General features: G+C 37.8%; 2 protein-coding genes across 3 annotated transcripts; both read right to left on the bottom strand.

Annotated features, from left to right (window-relative positions):
• Window positions 1-562: 562 nt before the first annotated feature.
• On the bottom strand, window positions 563-1,610 carry LOC122275334 (ethylene-responsive transcription factor 12). Its single transcript, XM_043084350.1, has one exon. The coding sequence runs from the start codon at window positions 1,324-1,326 to the stop codon at window positions 838-840; it is 489 nt and encodes a 162-aa protein (XP_042940284.1). The 5' UTR covers window positions 1,327-1,610; the 3' UTR covers window positions 563-837.
• A 1,273-nt stretch (window positions 1,611-2,883) lies between these two features.
• LOC122276721 (receptor-like protein 4) lies at window positions 2,884-11,229 on the bottom strand. 2 transcript variants are annotated; one of them, XM_043086629.1, is made up of 9 exons: window positions 10,998-11,229; window positions 8,229-9,281; window positions 6,581-6,725; window positions 5,537-5,608; window positions 5,072-5,143; window positions 4,367-4,438; window positions 4,212-4,289; window positions 3,856-4,037; window positions 2,884-3,419 (listed from the first exon to the last, which is right to left on the bottom strand). In XM_043086629.1, exons 1-9 carry the CDS (start codon window positions 11,083-11,085, stop codon window positions 3,298-3,300), a joined length of 1,884 nt encoding a protein of 627 aa, XP_042942563.1. In that variant the 5' UTR covers window positions 11,086-11,229; the 3' UTR covers window positions 2,884-3,297. The 2 variants fall into 2 exon arrangements, with proteins under 2 accessions (XP_042942563.1, XP_042942564.1); XM_043086630.1 differs by lacking the exon at window positions 4,367-4,438.
• Window positions 11,230-14,235: the final 3,006 nt, after the last annotated feature.

Raw genomic sequence — 14,235 nt, 5'->3', positions numbered from 1 at the left:
GATCATTTGAACGATCAAAATAGAGGATTTTTGTTTTTTTTTTTTTAAGTCCATTTTGTGTAAGAGGTGGAATTGGACCACAGATTCGGTACGTAAAAGCCGGCAGGGCATCTTAACAACGCGCCCCCCCATCTCCTAACAAAGTAAGAATTCAGACCCCACTCTCTCTCGGTCTCCCTCCTTCATCGAGTTCGTCGCTGTAACATGTTTCACCCTTTCTCAGGGACCATTCCGTCATTGAAATTCGCGAAGCATGCACACGCGCCCAATGAGGAGCGGGTGGGGGTCCCAGATTCATTGAATTTATCCTATGCTCTTAAAAATTATCGGAACCGGATCTGTGTGTTACGGGTAAAGCTATCATATGCATTCTTTGAGCGTAGGCAAAAGGACTGCTGCTGCTAGTTTCTTCTACTTAGGAGCAACAGAAAGAAAGAATCCATTGTCGTGTGTATCATCATGGTTTGTGACAAAACGATCGTATCAATGGTCTTAAGACCGACAAACATTTCGCCGATGATATTCAGCGTAAAAGCTCCAACTTTGTAGCTAGAAGAAGATGTGGACAAATTGAAACCATTATAAAGTGGAACTGTCTTGTTTCATGGAAACAAAAACCAAAAACATACTAGTATTTACATATGGTTTTCATTTCTTAATGATTTTTTCCCGGTTACTCCCTCCCGATTAGTCTCAAAACAGAGAGAAAAATGAAACTAGCTAGGCACTAAGCCATAGAATGGGAAAACAGAAGGAATAAAACAGGGAGATTTTAAGTGATCAGAGACGCAAAACGACCCCCTAAAAAAAGGGTAGACAGCTCTCATGCATACACATTCAAAGCCACAACGGAGGAGGCTCGTTCAGATCAACAGGTAACCCGCGGCGCACGAGCCCCAGAAACGACGCCGTTGCCGGACTCCCCTGCACGTGGGACACGCCAGAAGAGACAGCAACCGGACCTTCTCGCTTATGTGGTGATGACGAAGACTCGGACTGGGAGCCACAGCTCATATCTTTGAGAACGCCGGTCTGTAAGAACTCACCGAGTACGAGACGGCCGGAGTGGGAGTTCCAGTGGCCGGTTGAGGGGAGGTTAAGGTCTAGGGGGAGACCGGTGGTGACCGGAGCTGGGAAGTTGGTCTTCGCCTTGGCTCCACGGAGGTTGCGAGCGGCGCCGTCATAGGCGAGCGCAGCTTCTTCCGGAGTGTCAAATGTACCCAACCAAACCCTTGTCTTCTTCCAGGGATCACGTATCTCAGCGGCGTAGCGACCCCATGGCCTCTTGCGTACCCCCCGATAGTGTCCCTCTCGAGCGGACGCCATGAGAGGAAACGGAGAAAAAGTTTCGCACCCTTACACACGCAGACGAGAAAGCAAGAGCGACTAGGAGAGCAAATGAGGAGAGAGAGAGAGATTGGGGTGTAGCGAGCAGAGGTGTGTGTATAAAAGGTCAGGGGACCCACTAAGTCACCCGTAATCGTCGGCTGGACGGCATGACCTCTCGCTTATATAAACGATTCAAACGAATTTAAATCGGCCCACCTCCAATGTTCCTCATATTGATAATCGATCCGTTATCCACACCGTCGGATCGTCACTGACTGACGGCTGAGATTGTGGGAGAACGTACACGTGAGAATCAGGGAGAGAAAGAATGGAGAGAGAGGCGATGAAAGGAAGAGGGACCCAGAAAAAGCACAGAGCCGCCGCCTGATAAGACGTGTGCGCTGGGATGGTAAGGTGTGGAGCTGTCATAAATATATAGAAGATTATATATATGTGAGAGCGTTTGACGTAAGCCCTACCCATATTGTACGGCGCCTGCCTTTTGTTATTTATTTATTTTTGTTTTGATTCGTTGCAGAATACACGATAATGATATTCGATCAGATTTTTTTTGGGGGGTGGCGTGTCGAATAGTGAATGGAGGATAAGGAGTTGTAATGGTTGTGATGGGGGAGTTGTCAGAGAGCCCCCACGTGGAAGGTACATAGATGGTGTCTGAGTTGCAGGGGACAGGCCGAGCTGGGAGGGAGCTGAGTTATGGTTGGCTTGTTTGACTCGGCTTTTTTGTGGGGGTGGGGTTGGTGTCGAGTGATGGTGGTGGTCCAATCCAAATGGGTGGATTTTAGGACCGAAAGGTAAAATGTGAAGGTCGTACGGTGATGTAGGTGAATGACTGAAGACTCTACTGCAGCTAACACACCCAATGTTCACGTGAATGCTTTTTTCATTTTTTTTTTTTCTCTTTTTAAGAATATTAGAAAAGGAGAGAAATTACTTTTTCTATCCCTCTTTTGGTTCCCATTAAATTACGATTTATGGGGACACGTGTGCTCCAAAATGGTAATATTCCAACTTTTTTCCTCTTTGGGTATTTTTTGTTTTTCTGCAGATAGTACAAGTTGCATACTTGCTGGACACAAAATAATTACCATCATGAAGCCCATCGTCCTTTTCTTCTCATTTGTTTGTCTTTAAGGCCCAGTTTGAGCAGTGATTTCACTATTATTTATTATTTTATTATTATTATTTATTATTTAATATTTTATTATTATTATTTATTTATTAATAGAGTATCTGAAATCACCTCAACAGCCCATCACAAATTAAAATATTAACTCGTTAGACCAAGGCAAACATAAAAATAAATAAAGCTATCAAAATAGCCGCTTTATGGAAGAGAGCAGTAGTTTGAAGGGAGTTTGTATATTTTTCCCAATATTTGTCTATTGTTTATTTATACTACTTTCATATCGCCAATTTGTGGAAGAGCGGCAGTAAGGACATGCTTCCCAGTAATCTCTCCCGACGTTCTTAGTAGGACAAATGGCTAAAATAAAAGTTTACTGCGTCAGAGTACCCCCAAAGACGTAATAATTGAAAAAAAAAAAGGCTAAAATTTATAAGCATTGTCAATTTCTACATGTGTCTATTCTCTATTTGTTACAACGTTTCTTTGAAAAGTTGAAACGAAAAGAAAAGAAAAAAGAATGGGAGCAATATACAAAAATTTTTATATTAGAGAGTTTGGTGCCGCCCAGGTAAGATCAGGATGTGGTATTAGCTATCAAGAATTTGAAAGCACAAACAGGCAGTATCATGAGCTGAACAAGATCTGCAAGGCCGAATCAAGGAACTGGTCCCTGGACTTGTGAAGCAAAATGAAGCGTCCATTCTAAAAAGAGGAGCTTATCTCGACTTGATTAGAACATAATCATGATAACAAAATAGGCCCGGTTTCAGCAGCAGTCCGAGAATGGCCATGGTTGTCCCAAGGTGATGGGTGTCTAATCATGATAACAAAATAGGCCCGGTTTCAGCAGCAGTCCGAGAATGGCCATGGTTGTTGTGCCTTGTCATCTGGATATCGCGTGCTAAATGGGTCCTTGCCTTTGCGTAGGGAGCATCTCGTGCTGTACAAAAATGAAAGTAGGCACAATATGAATTTGAAGGAACACAAAGTACCAACAAAGCATGCTTGCGTAGGCAACACAAGGTTTGACAGATGTTATTTTCCATCTCAAATTGGGTACAAATTGAGCTGGGGATTCTAAGGGTGTTTCTAATTTTCAATGTTCAATTCTTCTCGTTTTTGTTAATTTGACCATTTAATATGAATTCGTTAATGACATGAAACATTATACAAACCAAAAGGCCTTGCAAAATATACAAATGCATCAACTTTGGCAGTCATGTTCCATTGTAAACATGGCATGACAACAACGCTTCCATCCTGCTTTTTATGAAATTTTTGCACACAAAATGCATACCAAGAGTGTGTGTGTGTGTATGTTTCTGAAAAGCATTTTGCCAAAAATCTCGTCTCTACTTCGTTATGAATGTCCTTACTTGCAAGCTGTCGTGCTCGGAGGATATTTTGCCGCCTTTTCCACCAACACACTGAACAGATAACAATGAGTAGCAATGACAACAATGCACCCAAAGCAATGCCAACCTTCGCACCTACAGAAAGGTGGGGTCCACAAGTAGGCAGTCCAGGTATGCCACAAAGCCCTGCATTATCGGTAAAACTGCAAATATCTACAGTAAGTACTTGTAGCAGACCTTGTAACAATAACACCACCCAGAATGTAACGGACAATACGTTTTCACAATCTTGAATGCAAGAAAATTCTGTCTACATGTTATGGTAAGTATTTCTAAAAGCCCCAAAAACCTTAAGACTAAAAATAGTTGGAACATACTTGAAGCTAGCTCTGTGCAAAAGCCTTCCTCCTAGTGCAGCTGGGACTCTTCCAGATAAAGAGTTGCCATTAAGATTCCTGCATCATCATGACTGAAATAAGAGTTTCTCTCGTGAATAAGTTAATGGGTTAACGAGATGCTTCAAGGATCTTACAGCATCCGCAATGATGTCAACTGTCCAAGGGTTTCAGAAATTGATCCATTAAAAAAGTTGTAGGACAGATCCCTGCCACGGAAGCATATATGCATTCAGACGTTGTATTTAGACGTTGTGTTTTCTCATCTCATTTCTTTTCCAAACATACTCAAACACAAACATTTTTTAATTTCAAAATTTTCACTGTTTTTATTTAATCATTACTTAATATTACAACTTTTCCAAACTTCCAAACAAAACACAAAAAACAATTCAACTTTTTCAAATCCCAAAACAAAAATTATATGTAACAATATTTTAACTTTATAATATTTTTATTCAACTTTTTCTCTCTCATTTCCCAAAATCCCATAAAACATCATAATTAAAACCATTTCACTACTATTAACAGATTTTTCATCTCATCTCATTCCCCAAGCATCCTCTTAAAGTTATGAAAATCAATTGCAGCACAAAACAGTAAGTGACTTGAATGATCCAAAAGCAAAATCGATGGAATTGGTTTTACTAGCTTCACGCAAGTGAGAAATGAGACAAGATATCATCTCAAGACTGCTAAATCACTGCATATCATGGTTTCCAGATGTCAACGACATAGCAGCACTTTGCACAGCAAATGATATCATTTACAGAGAATTGTTTTTATCCTGTAGAAACTAAAACAGTAAGAAACATCTGACAAGAGAGAAGCAATGAACTCACAATATTTCTAAGCTAGATATTGTTCCAAGTGAGGATGGAATGATACCATGAACGTTGTTTCCACTCAAGTTTCTGCATGCACACAAAGCAAATGAATATAAGAGGTAACATAAACAAAGCTAATAAGTGTGGCTCACTACTTGTGCCATTGTAAGGTTTACAAAACAGAAATGTTGGACTAACAATCTGAGTGAACACATAACAAGGACCGTTTCACAAAAATATGTCATCCTTATCACAGCATTTCAAATTGTCATGTGATCATGAGTTGTCTTTGCACATTGCATCTCTCTCCTCTTTTTTTTTTTTTTTTTTTTTTTAATAGTCGGTTCTTTGCACATTGCATCTTATTAGGGGTAAATATTGAGATTACAAATTTGAACCATTTGAAAATGATAAACAAAAGAAGGTTTGTGGGCCCAATTTATCATTGGAATTGAAGGAGGCCAACTTTCAGAAACTTACATGCTCCGTAGATGATGCAGACTGGATATTTCATCAGGCAAGAAACCCCTCAGACCTTGATTGTCAAGTCCACTGATCAGGCAACGGTAAAGCTCTAGTTAATTAACATATTTAATACAACAGAAGATATTAACAACTCAGCATCTTAAAATCTTTAAGAAAACATCAAATTACTCAACTTTAAGGCCACCCATGATGATGAGAACAAATTCCAGAGGCTGTAATATACTTGCGGAATGCATATGTGCATGAGTGAAAAAGCATGATTCTTAATCAGTCCATATTTCTACTGAATTTATTCTTCAAATGGAAATTAAACTTTCTACTTTCTTGCTTGGAAAATGAAGCCAAATACCGAAAAGATAGTGCCAAAATCCAGCTCAATAATCGTGGAAGCAATGCAAGTGGTCCAGTGCATTAAAGCTAAAAATCAACGTATGACCCACTACCAAAATCTACACGAGTACAGTTCAGTTACTTTTGAAACACATGCTATTTCCATGAGAGAACAAGAGATATACTCCACAAAATATGGATCAAATGACTTCTTCCAATAGTTGATAATTAAAAGCAAAAATAGACATTTCATGCAAAAGTCATTATTTTTGTTTCACCTGAATATATGGCATAGAATAAGGTCCTATTCAATGGTGTCAAGCCCTATGTTATCCAGGTCATATCAGTTGATTGGACATTTGACTTGAACTCCATATGGTTAGTGTCAATAGTTTGGTCAGAGAAAGCAGAAACATGGTTAATAATTTGGGACTAGCATAAAAAAGCTTTTGATTGGTGCCTAATCCCTATTTAAAGAAACATACATCCAATAGCAGGAGCAAGAATGCTTAGTTTTATAGATGACAGTGTTTCAATAACGGAATGGAAGGAACTGGCAGTGGTGCAGACTTAAAGCTTAGTGTCGAAGGGGGGCAAAAAGATTGGTTCAGTTGCTGTATAGAATCTTAAAAGTTGTAAATTGGTAGTTTTCTCAGGCAGTTCAATGCATCAAACATGGTAAATATGAGCTAAAGATCAAGAACGTACAGTCCATCGATGACCCACTTCCCACTACTACTGAATTGGCAATCTGCCCCACTCCATGGATGTTGTTGGGGAACACATGGATCACCATTCCATCCAAGCCGAAGAGGGAGCCCCAATGCTTTCTTCAATGTTTGCAGAGCCCTGACTGGAATGGGACAAGGATAAATTAGTGACATCCTTTACAGATTCCAACTTCCAAAGAAACCACATAATTTATCTATAAAGAGAATTTTTTCCCCTGTTCAAATTTTAGCCCCTTCTACAATTTTATTTCTCACATAAAAGTTCAAGACTTTTATTCTACCAAATCCGTCAAGCTAAATAATAATTTACAAGATTACTAACATATATTTTTTTTATAAGAACATTACTTAACATATTGTTGAAGTTTACTTAAGAGTTTTGCTGTAAAACTGAAATTGAAACGAGTACAGAATGGGAAACATGTAAAACTGAATGATTAGAAAAAGAAAAGAGAGCAGATGTTAAACATAGTTGCATTTGAAATTTTAACTTCATTCACTAATTTCCCTTTAGCAGTCTAGCATTGGATGTCCTTAGGGAGTGAATTACTATTATAACAAGTGGTGCTCAGGATTATTACGCAATCTCAACGGAACAAAAAGCTGTTTCATGGACTGAAGCCGCATAACAAGGACTATCTATGCCAAAGCATGCATGGTTCTGAAATTTCATTTGTCATCCCGGCTTATTATTACTGGTCAAATGATAAACAGCATTATCAACAAGATCTAAAGGGGCTAAAGTGTTGTTTCATGGATTGAAAATTACTGACAAGGACCATGACACCGTAGAAGCCATCAAATGTTTCTCTTACTTCCTTTGTCATTCTGGCATAACATCGACATGAGTTACTGAATCTTTTAGAGATAGGATAGACTTTGATGGAATTTGTTTGGTCCATAAATAAGTTTTCCTGGCAAGGTATGGTATATGTTATTCATTAAAGGATTTAACCTGTGGTAGTTTTCCACAGTTTCGGTGGCTTTCAAAGGCATAAAGATTTCTTTTCCGAATGGATCTTTTAAGCTTACATCAAGAGAGATTTCCGCAATCACCCAGGGAAGCAAGATATTTTGAAGTTGTGGACTGACTGAAAACTTTGACTTGTTTTGGCAGCATACATATTATCCAGCCTTGTAGGCTGAAAGACATATTTCAATTGATGGTGATTTCAGTTGGAGGAACTCATCTTTGGTTATGGACAATGCAGCAAAACTACCTGTCTATTCTTTAAAAACTGATGGTGATCTAACATGCTACAGAAGTATAAGTCCCATGTATGGGACACCCTGCATCAACCAGGAGATGTGAAGTCACCAAATTATAAGATTTACTAGGGACTTGTTGGTCTTTGGGTGCAGCAAAAATATCAAACTTATGACAACAGTTTAACGAAAGGCAGGTTGCTGAATATTTTTCTGAAGTAGTGCTAGCATTCAACAATAACATACCAACATAATACAATATATCATATTGAAGTCATACAGACATCACTCGAGCATGCAAGTAAGTTTATCTATGTATGCATCCAAACATATTTAGCTGGCCTCATCCTAGTTCTAGATTGGGAAATTTGAAGGAAACTAAACATACGATAATAACAGAAAGAACATAGCATGCGTACCTTCCTCTGGTAAAGTTTTGGACTCCGCTATAACAACTTCAAAGACCTCAATGGCATTAATAATTGCATGACCTTTTATAGGATGTAAGGTTATTGTCAAAGTTCTTCCATTAATAGCAACAGTCGTGTTCAGAACAAGAGCAGTATAACGACCCCCACTCATTTTGATGATGTCTACAGCTTCGAATGCAACATCACCATTAATCAAAACGTCAAATACCCTTTGCCCTACATCGGTTACTGAAGAATCAATTTCTGCAAAGTGTAACCAAATTGAGTAGTTTCCATTGGGCTCCACATCAATAATATTCGTTAAGTCAGGCTGATCATCGGTACTAACAAGAGCTGACTGATAAAGAGCTTCAGGATAAAAATTTGGTGACTTTGAAGCCTGCTCAATGCTATTTTCAGTAGATCTAGGCCGATCAGAACTCGGACCAAAAGTTGATATGGCTTTCCAAAATCTATCCCCGCCCCAGTGATCACCACTATAATCTACATCGAACTTTGACTTCCCAGTACCACAACTCAGTCTTGTGGCTGTTCTAAAAATTGCACCTTGACCCCACATTTGACTGGAATAGTATGCTTTATCGTCAACTTGAAGAATTTCAATGGAAAGGATTGCTGGATCTCCATGGCCAGTACTATGAAAGCAGAGAGATGCCGTGTTATTCATAAGAAACACAAGGGCTTCAGCAAATGCTTGGTCATCCTGGGTGCTCCAGCCTGACTGCAAAGAAAATATCTGGGTGCCCTCGACAGAAACATCAAATAGAGGTTCATTATCAAAATTAGGCAGCTTAACCAATCCAAAGAACATCCGGACAGAATAGTGTCCTTTTGGCACTCCATTAATGCTGTAGCAATGTTCTGGACCTCCAGATAGGGGAAAGTAGCGAAGTGTTTGAAGAGGAGGAGAGATGAAGCTTGTACGTGTTGCTTTAGCAGGTACCCCTCCTGTATATGCAAAATCCTTATACCAAAGCGTATTTGTTGGTGGTGTATGGACATTTTGACGAGCTCCACAGCTTATGCGCATGGCAAATGGTGCTGTAGTGAGAGAAAAGATTCCTCAAATTCAAACATGACAGCTAAAATCAAGTGACAAGGAGAAGCAGCTAAGCAAAAGAAATTATGATTATCTAAACCTTAAGCATACATTGCTAGTCAGGGAGGTTCATAAGTACTCAATTTCACCAAGAGTTAGTAATAATCGCATAAAGATGGCCCACTTCCATATTTAACATGCATCGCACATACTGATTTACTAAAATGTCCAAGATGGTTCAATCTATACATCCCTTTAACTCATCATCACCATGGTAATCACTTGATTCCATGAATTTTTAATAAATATCCAAGTACCAATAATCAAGTGATGATAGCTTATAGCTATAGAATCTACAACAGTATATTCATGCATATACATATTATAAGCGCACTTCCAAATGAGGGGAGGTGTAGACAAGCTTCATTGGGCCCCAGTCAAGAGAGAGGTGTTTAGTGTTTGTTTTTTCTATGGAGTCTTTACCCATAATGACAATTCATTTCCTTGGAGGAGTATTTGGAGGACTAAGGTCCTTCGATAATTGCATTTTTTTTGCTTGGACAGCCTCTCTAGGAAAGATTCTCACTGCAGATAACCTAAGGAAAAGGCACATTGTGGTGCATGATTGGTGTTGCATGTGTAAGAGAAGTGGGGACTCCATGGATCATCTTTTACTCTATTGCAAGATTGCTAATGTGCTGTGGAGTAATCTTTTCAGACGGGTTGGCTTGGCTTGGGTCATGCTATGAAGAATAATGGACCTATTTAATTCCCAGAGAGGGATAGGTAGCAGCCCACAAATAGTAGTTGTGTGAAAAATGGTTCATACTTGCCTTAATGGTGTATTTGGAGGGAAATGAAAATAAAATTTTGAGGACTGTAATCAAACGTGGGAGAAGCTCAAAACTTTATTTTCAACACTTTTTTCCGTTGGAAAGCTTTTACAGACTTTAATGGGCTTAACTTTCACAATTTACTTGTATCTTTTTCTCTTTCTAAATAAGAGTATTTCATGTTACATCCCTTGTACTTGGATTGCAACTTTCGCGTCTTTAATGAAGGTATATTATATTATTACTTATAATTATAAAAAATATTATATTATTACTTATCACAAATATAGGCACTGCCAACTGTGGTAACTCTTCATTAAGTTATTAACCATAAGTTAAAGGAGACGAAGAATAAACAAAAAGAAAATCGAATTGTTTGAAGTTACTTTTTCATTTCCAGATTTGGAAATTCAACTCAGGAGCAGCTTAGTGATTTCTTGCTTTTGATATCTAAAATAGTGAAGATCCCTTCGTCTATATTCCTTTTATTTACGAAAATCTTCACTGACTACCAAACGGTTTCAAACTGATTGTTTTTCAATCGAAAAAAGGCTTAAGAGTATTCGAGAAGAAATTGGATACTCATATTCAATTCTGTTCTCTGATACATCATTTCAATTAGATACCAAATGAAGGCAACTAAAGGCAGAACAATGAAGATCTATCCCGAACCAAACTCCAAAGCAGCCAAAAAGATATTTAGGAGCATTGGTTCGTCCTCAAAGCTAAAAATGCAACTACCATTAAATAAATCAAAATGCAATAAAAATAAACTTTCGAAGCCCTAATTCAAATGCTTTATAGCGTTCCAGAACTCAAAATTTCGATTATAGTAAATAACAGAGCGAGATAGAGAGTAGTGGAAAGTGGAAAGTGGAAACTCACGAGGTCCAGCTGAAGAAGACGAGAGAGCTGAACAGAAAACGAGCAGCCATAGCAGCCGAAATCTGAGCATCGTAACTACGAAATGCATTGCCTTCTCTCTCTCTCTCTCTACCACCACTACAACCTCATCTCAGAGTCTCTCTCTCCCCCTCCTTTGCAGCTTCCTTTCTTCTGAGCGAGAGAGAGAGAGAAAAAAAAATATATATTACTCGGACGTGTTAGCAATATGCCGATGATAATATACAGTTGGAGATTATATAAATATTCTTCTCAATTTAATTGACCCGTGAGTGGGGAGTCGGGAGGACCATCATCAATGGTACCGGTGAGGCTCATCAAATCTGATGTATTATTCTAATCGGACGGTGCGCGTCAGCATTTAATAAGCACTGGGACGCACATCCGCACCATAATTGTTAGCTATTGATCGTTCATCTGCCTTAATTGCGGGGCCCAAAATTGGACGGTCATGATGTAAGCTACATACAGTGACCTTCTGGGCCTTTTTTTTCGAAGGGAGGGCAGTTACTACGTATCTATTTCCAATCGTCTCATTACAAGAACTGTGACGTGAGAGCTTCACGAGGAAGAATCAAATTAATGGTTTGAAATTACGTAAATGACCTTTAGCCTTTAGGAGTGGATTGGATTGGAATCGTTGGATCTGTCTTAATAGTAAATCTGACGGTCGAGGATAGTCTTTAGAATTCGGAAGAGGGGGGACTTTCACTTTGAGCCTTGAGGACCTTTTGACTTTTCTTTCGCTTGGATTGGTGCGCAATCATCGGATAGCAACCTGCGCCGAAGCAGCGTGCCTCGAAAGTGGGCGCTGGCTTAGTCGAATTTAGGTTGCGTTTACACTACGTAAAAATCTAATTATAAATATAATTGTATCCTAATATGTATATTAATTTAATATATATAATTATATACTAATATATATATTAATTAAAAAATAAATTTTATTAAAAATAATAATAATTTAAATTTTAAATATAAAAAAATTAATATTAATATATAAATTAATATACGTACCAAATCTCTTGCGTTGATGCAGAATTGGGATTTGGTTAATAAAAGACCATCTTGTCATAGGTTTATATTCCGAAAAGGGCATAACATGGCTATATTTATTGCTCAACACTATAAACTAGGACTTAGGAAACTAATCTTGAAAAGATAGACGTTGAAACGTTGTTCAAACTTTACATAAAGTTGGGGATTAAAGTCAATCATTGTACGTTAAAAAAAGAAAAACAAAAATCCCTCTTTTAGTTGTAGCAGGTCTATTCGTGTCCATGAGAGGTGAACTAGACGTGTGGATTGGCAATTTGAAATATATCAACTTGGTGCGCTGCGCACTATTATATATAGAAGGGATATTTGGTGTTACGCGCTTTTTTTTTTTTCTTTTTTTTTTTTTTTAAGTAAGTAAATATTACATTTATATAAAAAAAATTAGTTTTTTAATAATAAAATTAATTTCTTTTTTAAAAAAAAAATGGACGAAACTGTGAGTATATAAGGCAAATTTCGTTCACCATAATCGTTTTGAGGGTATGTTTCCCTGTCAGGCGAAGCAGGTACACGTAATTTAGAAGGGGCAGTGCTACATCCACCAGCACGAGGTGGGTCTCCAGAAGTATAATTTTTTTTCTTTTTATTTTTAATTTTTTTCATTCATTTTTTTATATTTTTAATTTTTTTTTTTAAATTATAACATTATTAAAAAATATTTTTTTAATCACTAAATAAAACATAAAAATAAAAAAATTTATTAATCAATCGAAACCCAATTCTCGGTAAGTCTTGCATTTTTCATTTAGATGATTTTAAAGCTTGTCAGTTTTGTGCCTTTAAACCCGGGTTCAAGGATCGTCATGGTGAGCTGGTGCCGCGTCAATCGGGGTCCAAGGACCTAGCTAATAGCTATAGCACACCCAATACGTTGGTGGAGACTTTAAAGGGTGAAAGCTCAGCCAAAGCAACATGTGCTCGCTCCCTTGAATTGTGGGGTTGAAGGCGACTCAATCAAATATGGCTTTAAATTGAAGCAACATGTTTTTGAAATACACAACAGATGTGATCATTTGGGACCAAAAGGACTATTTTTCAAGACCATATAATATTATATTATATGAAGGATGCCCAGTAGCAACAACTAACAAGTCCGGCTGCTAGCTAGTTGGACCAACCTTATAAATAATTAATCGATTCTTCAAAAGCTAGGTGGATACTTTCATTCTGTATTTGCTAATTCAGTTAAGATTGCTTTAAAATAAACGTACCTAATGGACAGTTATAAATTGTTTTAACTTGTTTTTGTTAAGACATGATTCTGGGCTCAACGATTTTATATATGGTTTTATTAAATTTGTTTTCGGTGGAGCATTGTGGATGTTGGGCTCTTCATGATTAGATTCTTGGATGCATGATATTCTCTTTCTTTGTATTTTCATGTGATGTAACTGCAGCCAATCATGCATGCGACCCCTTTTTCTTTTTGGTAATGCTACAGCTACCAATGAGTTCTACTGCTTTCCCTTCCCGGTTTGACATGTCGTGCCACGTGATTTTTTTAATTATAAAAATAATAAATTAAAATATGACTCTAGTACAAGACTCTCCTCTCTTTTCCTCTTCATAATTTAAAAATTTCTAACTCTCGATAAGTTTTCCTTCATTTCTTCCGGCTTCTCCATTAGATCTCCACTGGCATCCAATCTGTTCAGTAAAAATTGATGGGTTTGAAACATCTTTTTAGTTTTGATATTCTCCTTTATTTGTTTGTTTTTTTGTACTCGACATTCCTTGACCTATCTATACTAGAAATGCTTCAAGGTATTCTTGGACATGGCATCATGCTTCATTAATTAAAGTTGCAGCTATCCATTACAAGCAAGAACAATTATTATATTTTGTGCTTTCTACGATGTGGAGTTGGGACGGATGATTCGAAGAAGGCAAGAATGAGAAAATGCTATGATGTGGAATTAGGGTTTGTCATTTGAGAGAGAAGAACAAAAAGAAAGTAAGCCGATTGATTTAATTTAATTTTTTTAATATTTAAAATTGATGTCACGGGAACATGCCACATCAAGTGAGAGCAGCCAGCGGGAGGATTAAGCAGTGGGTTTAGCATTATTTATTTATTTGTTTTTCATAGTCTCGTTTGCTCGAATCAAAGTCATAGAATTTTATAGGCCCAGAAAAATAGAAATCCAAGCATTTTACACGG

Source organism: Carya illinoinensis, chromosome 9 (assembly GCF_018687715.1).
Source record: "Carya illinoinensis cultivar Pawnee chromosome 9, C.illinoinensisPawnee_v1, whole genome shotgun sequence".
Taxonomy (NCBI): Eukaryota; Viridiplantae; Streptophyta; class Magnoliopsida; order Fagales; family Juglandaceae; genus Carya; species Carya illinoinensis.
The sequence above is the reverse complement of the archived record's forward strand: the minus strand, read 5'-3'. Positions and strand labels throughout refer to the sequence as shown.

Bases quoted from the DNA above. Each gene is read 5' to 3' on its own strand.
- LOC122275334 (XM_043084350.1), bottom strand. From the start codon at position 1,326: ATGGCGTCCGCTCGAGAGGGACACTATCGGGGGGTACGCAAGAGGCCA.
- LOC122276721 (XM_043086629.1), bottom strand. From the start codon at position 11,085: ATGCATTTCGTAGTTACGATGCTCAGATTTCGGCTGCTATGGCTGCTC. The intron at 4,038-4,211 runs GTATGTTCCAAC...AGATATTTGCAG, and splicing joins TTGCACAGAGCTAGCTTCAA to TTTTACCGATAATGCAGGGC. The intron at 3,420-3,855 runs GTAAGGACATTC...ATTTTTGTACAG, and splicing joins CCGAGCACGACAGCTTGCAA to CACGAGATGCTCCCTACGCA.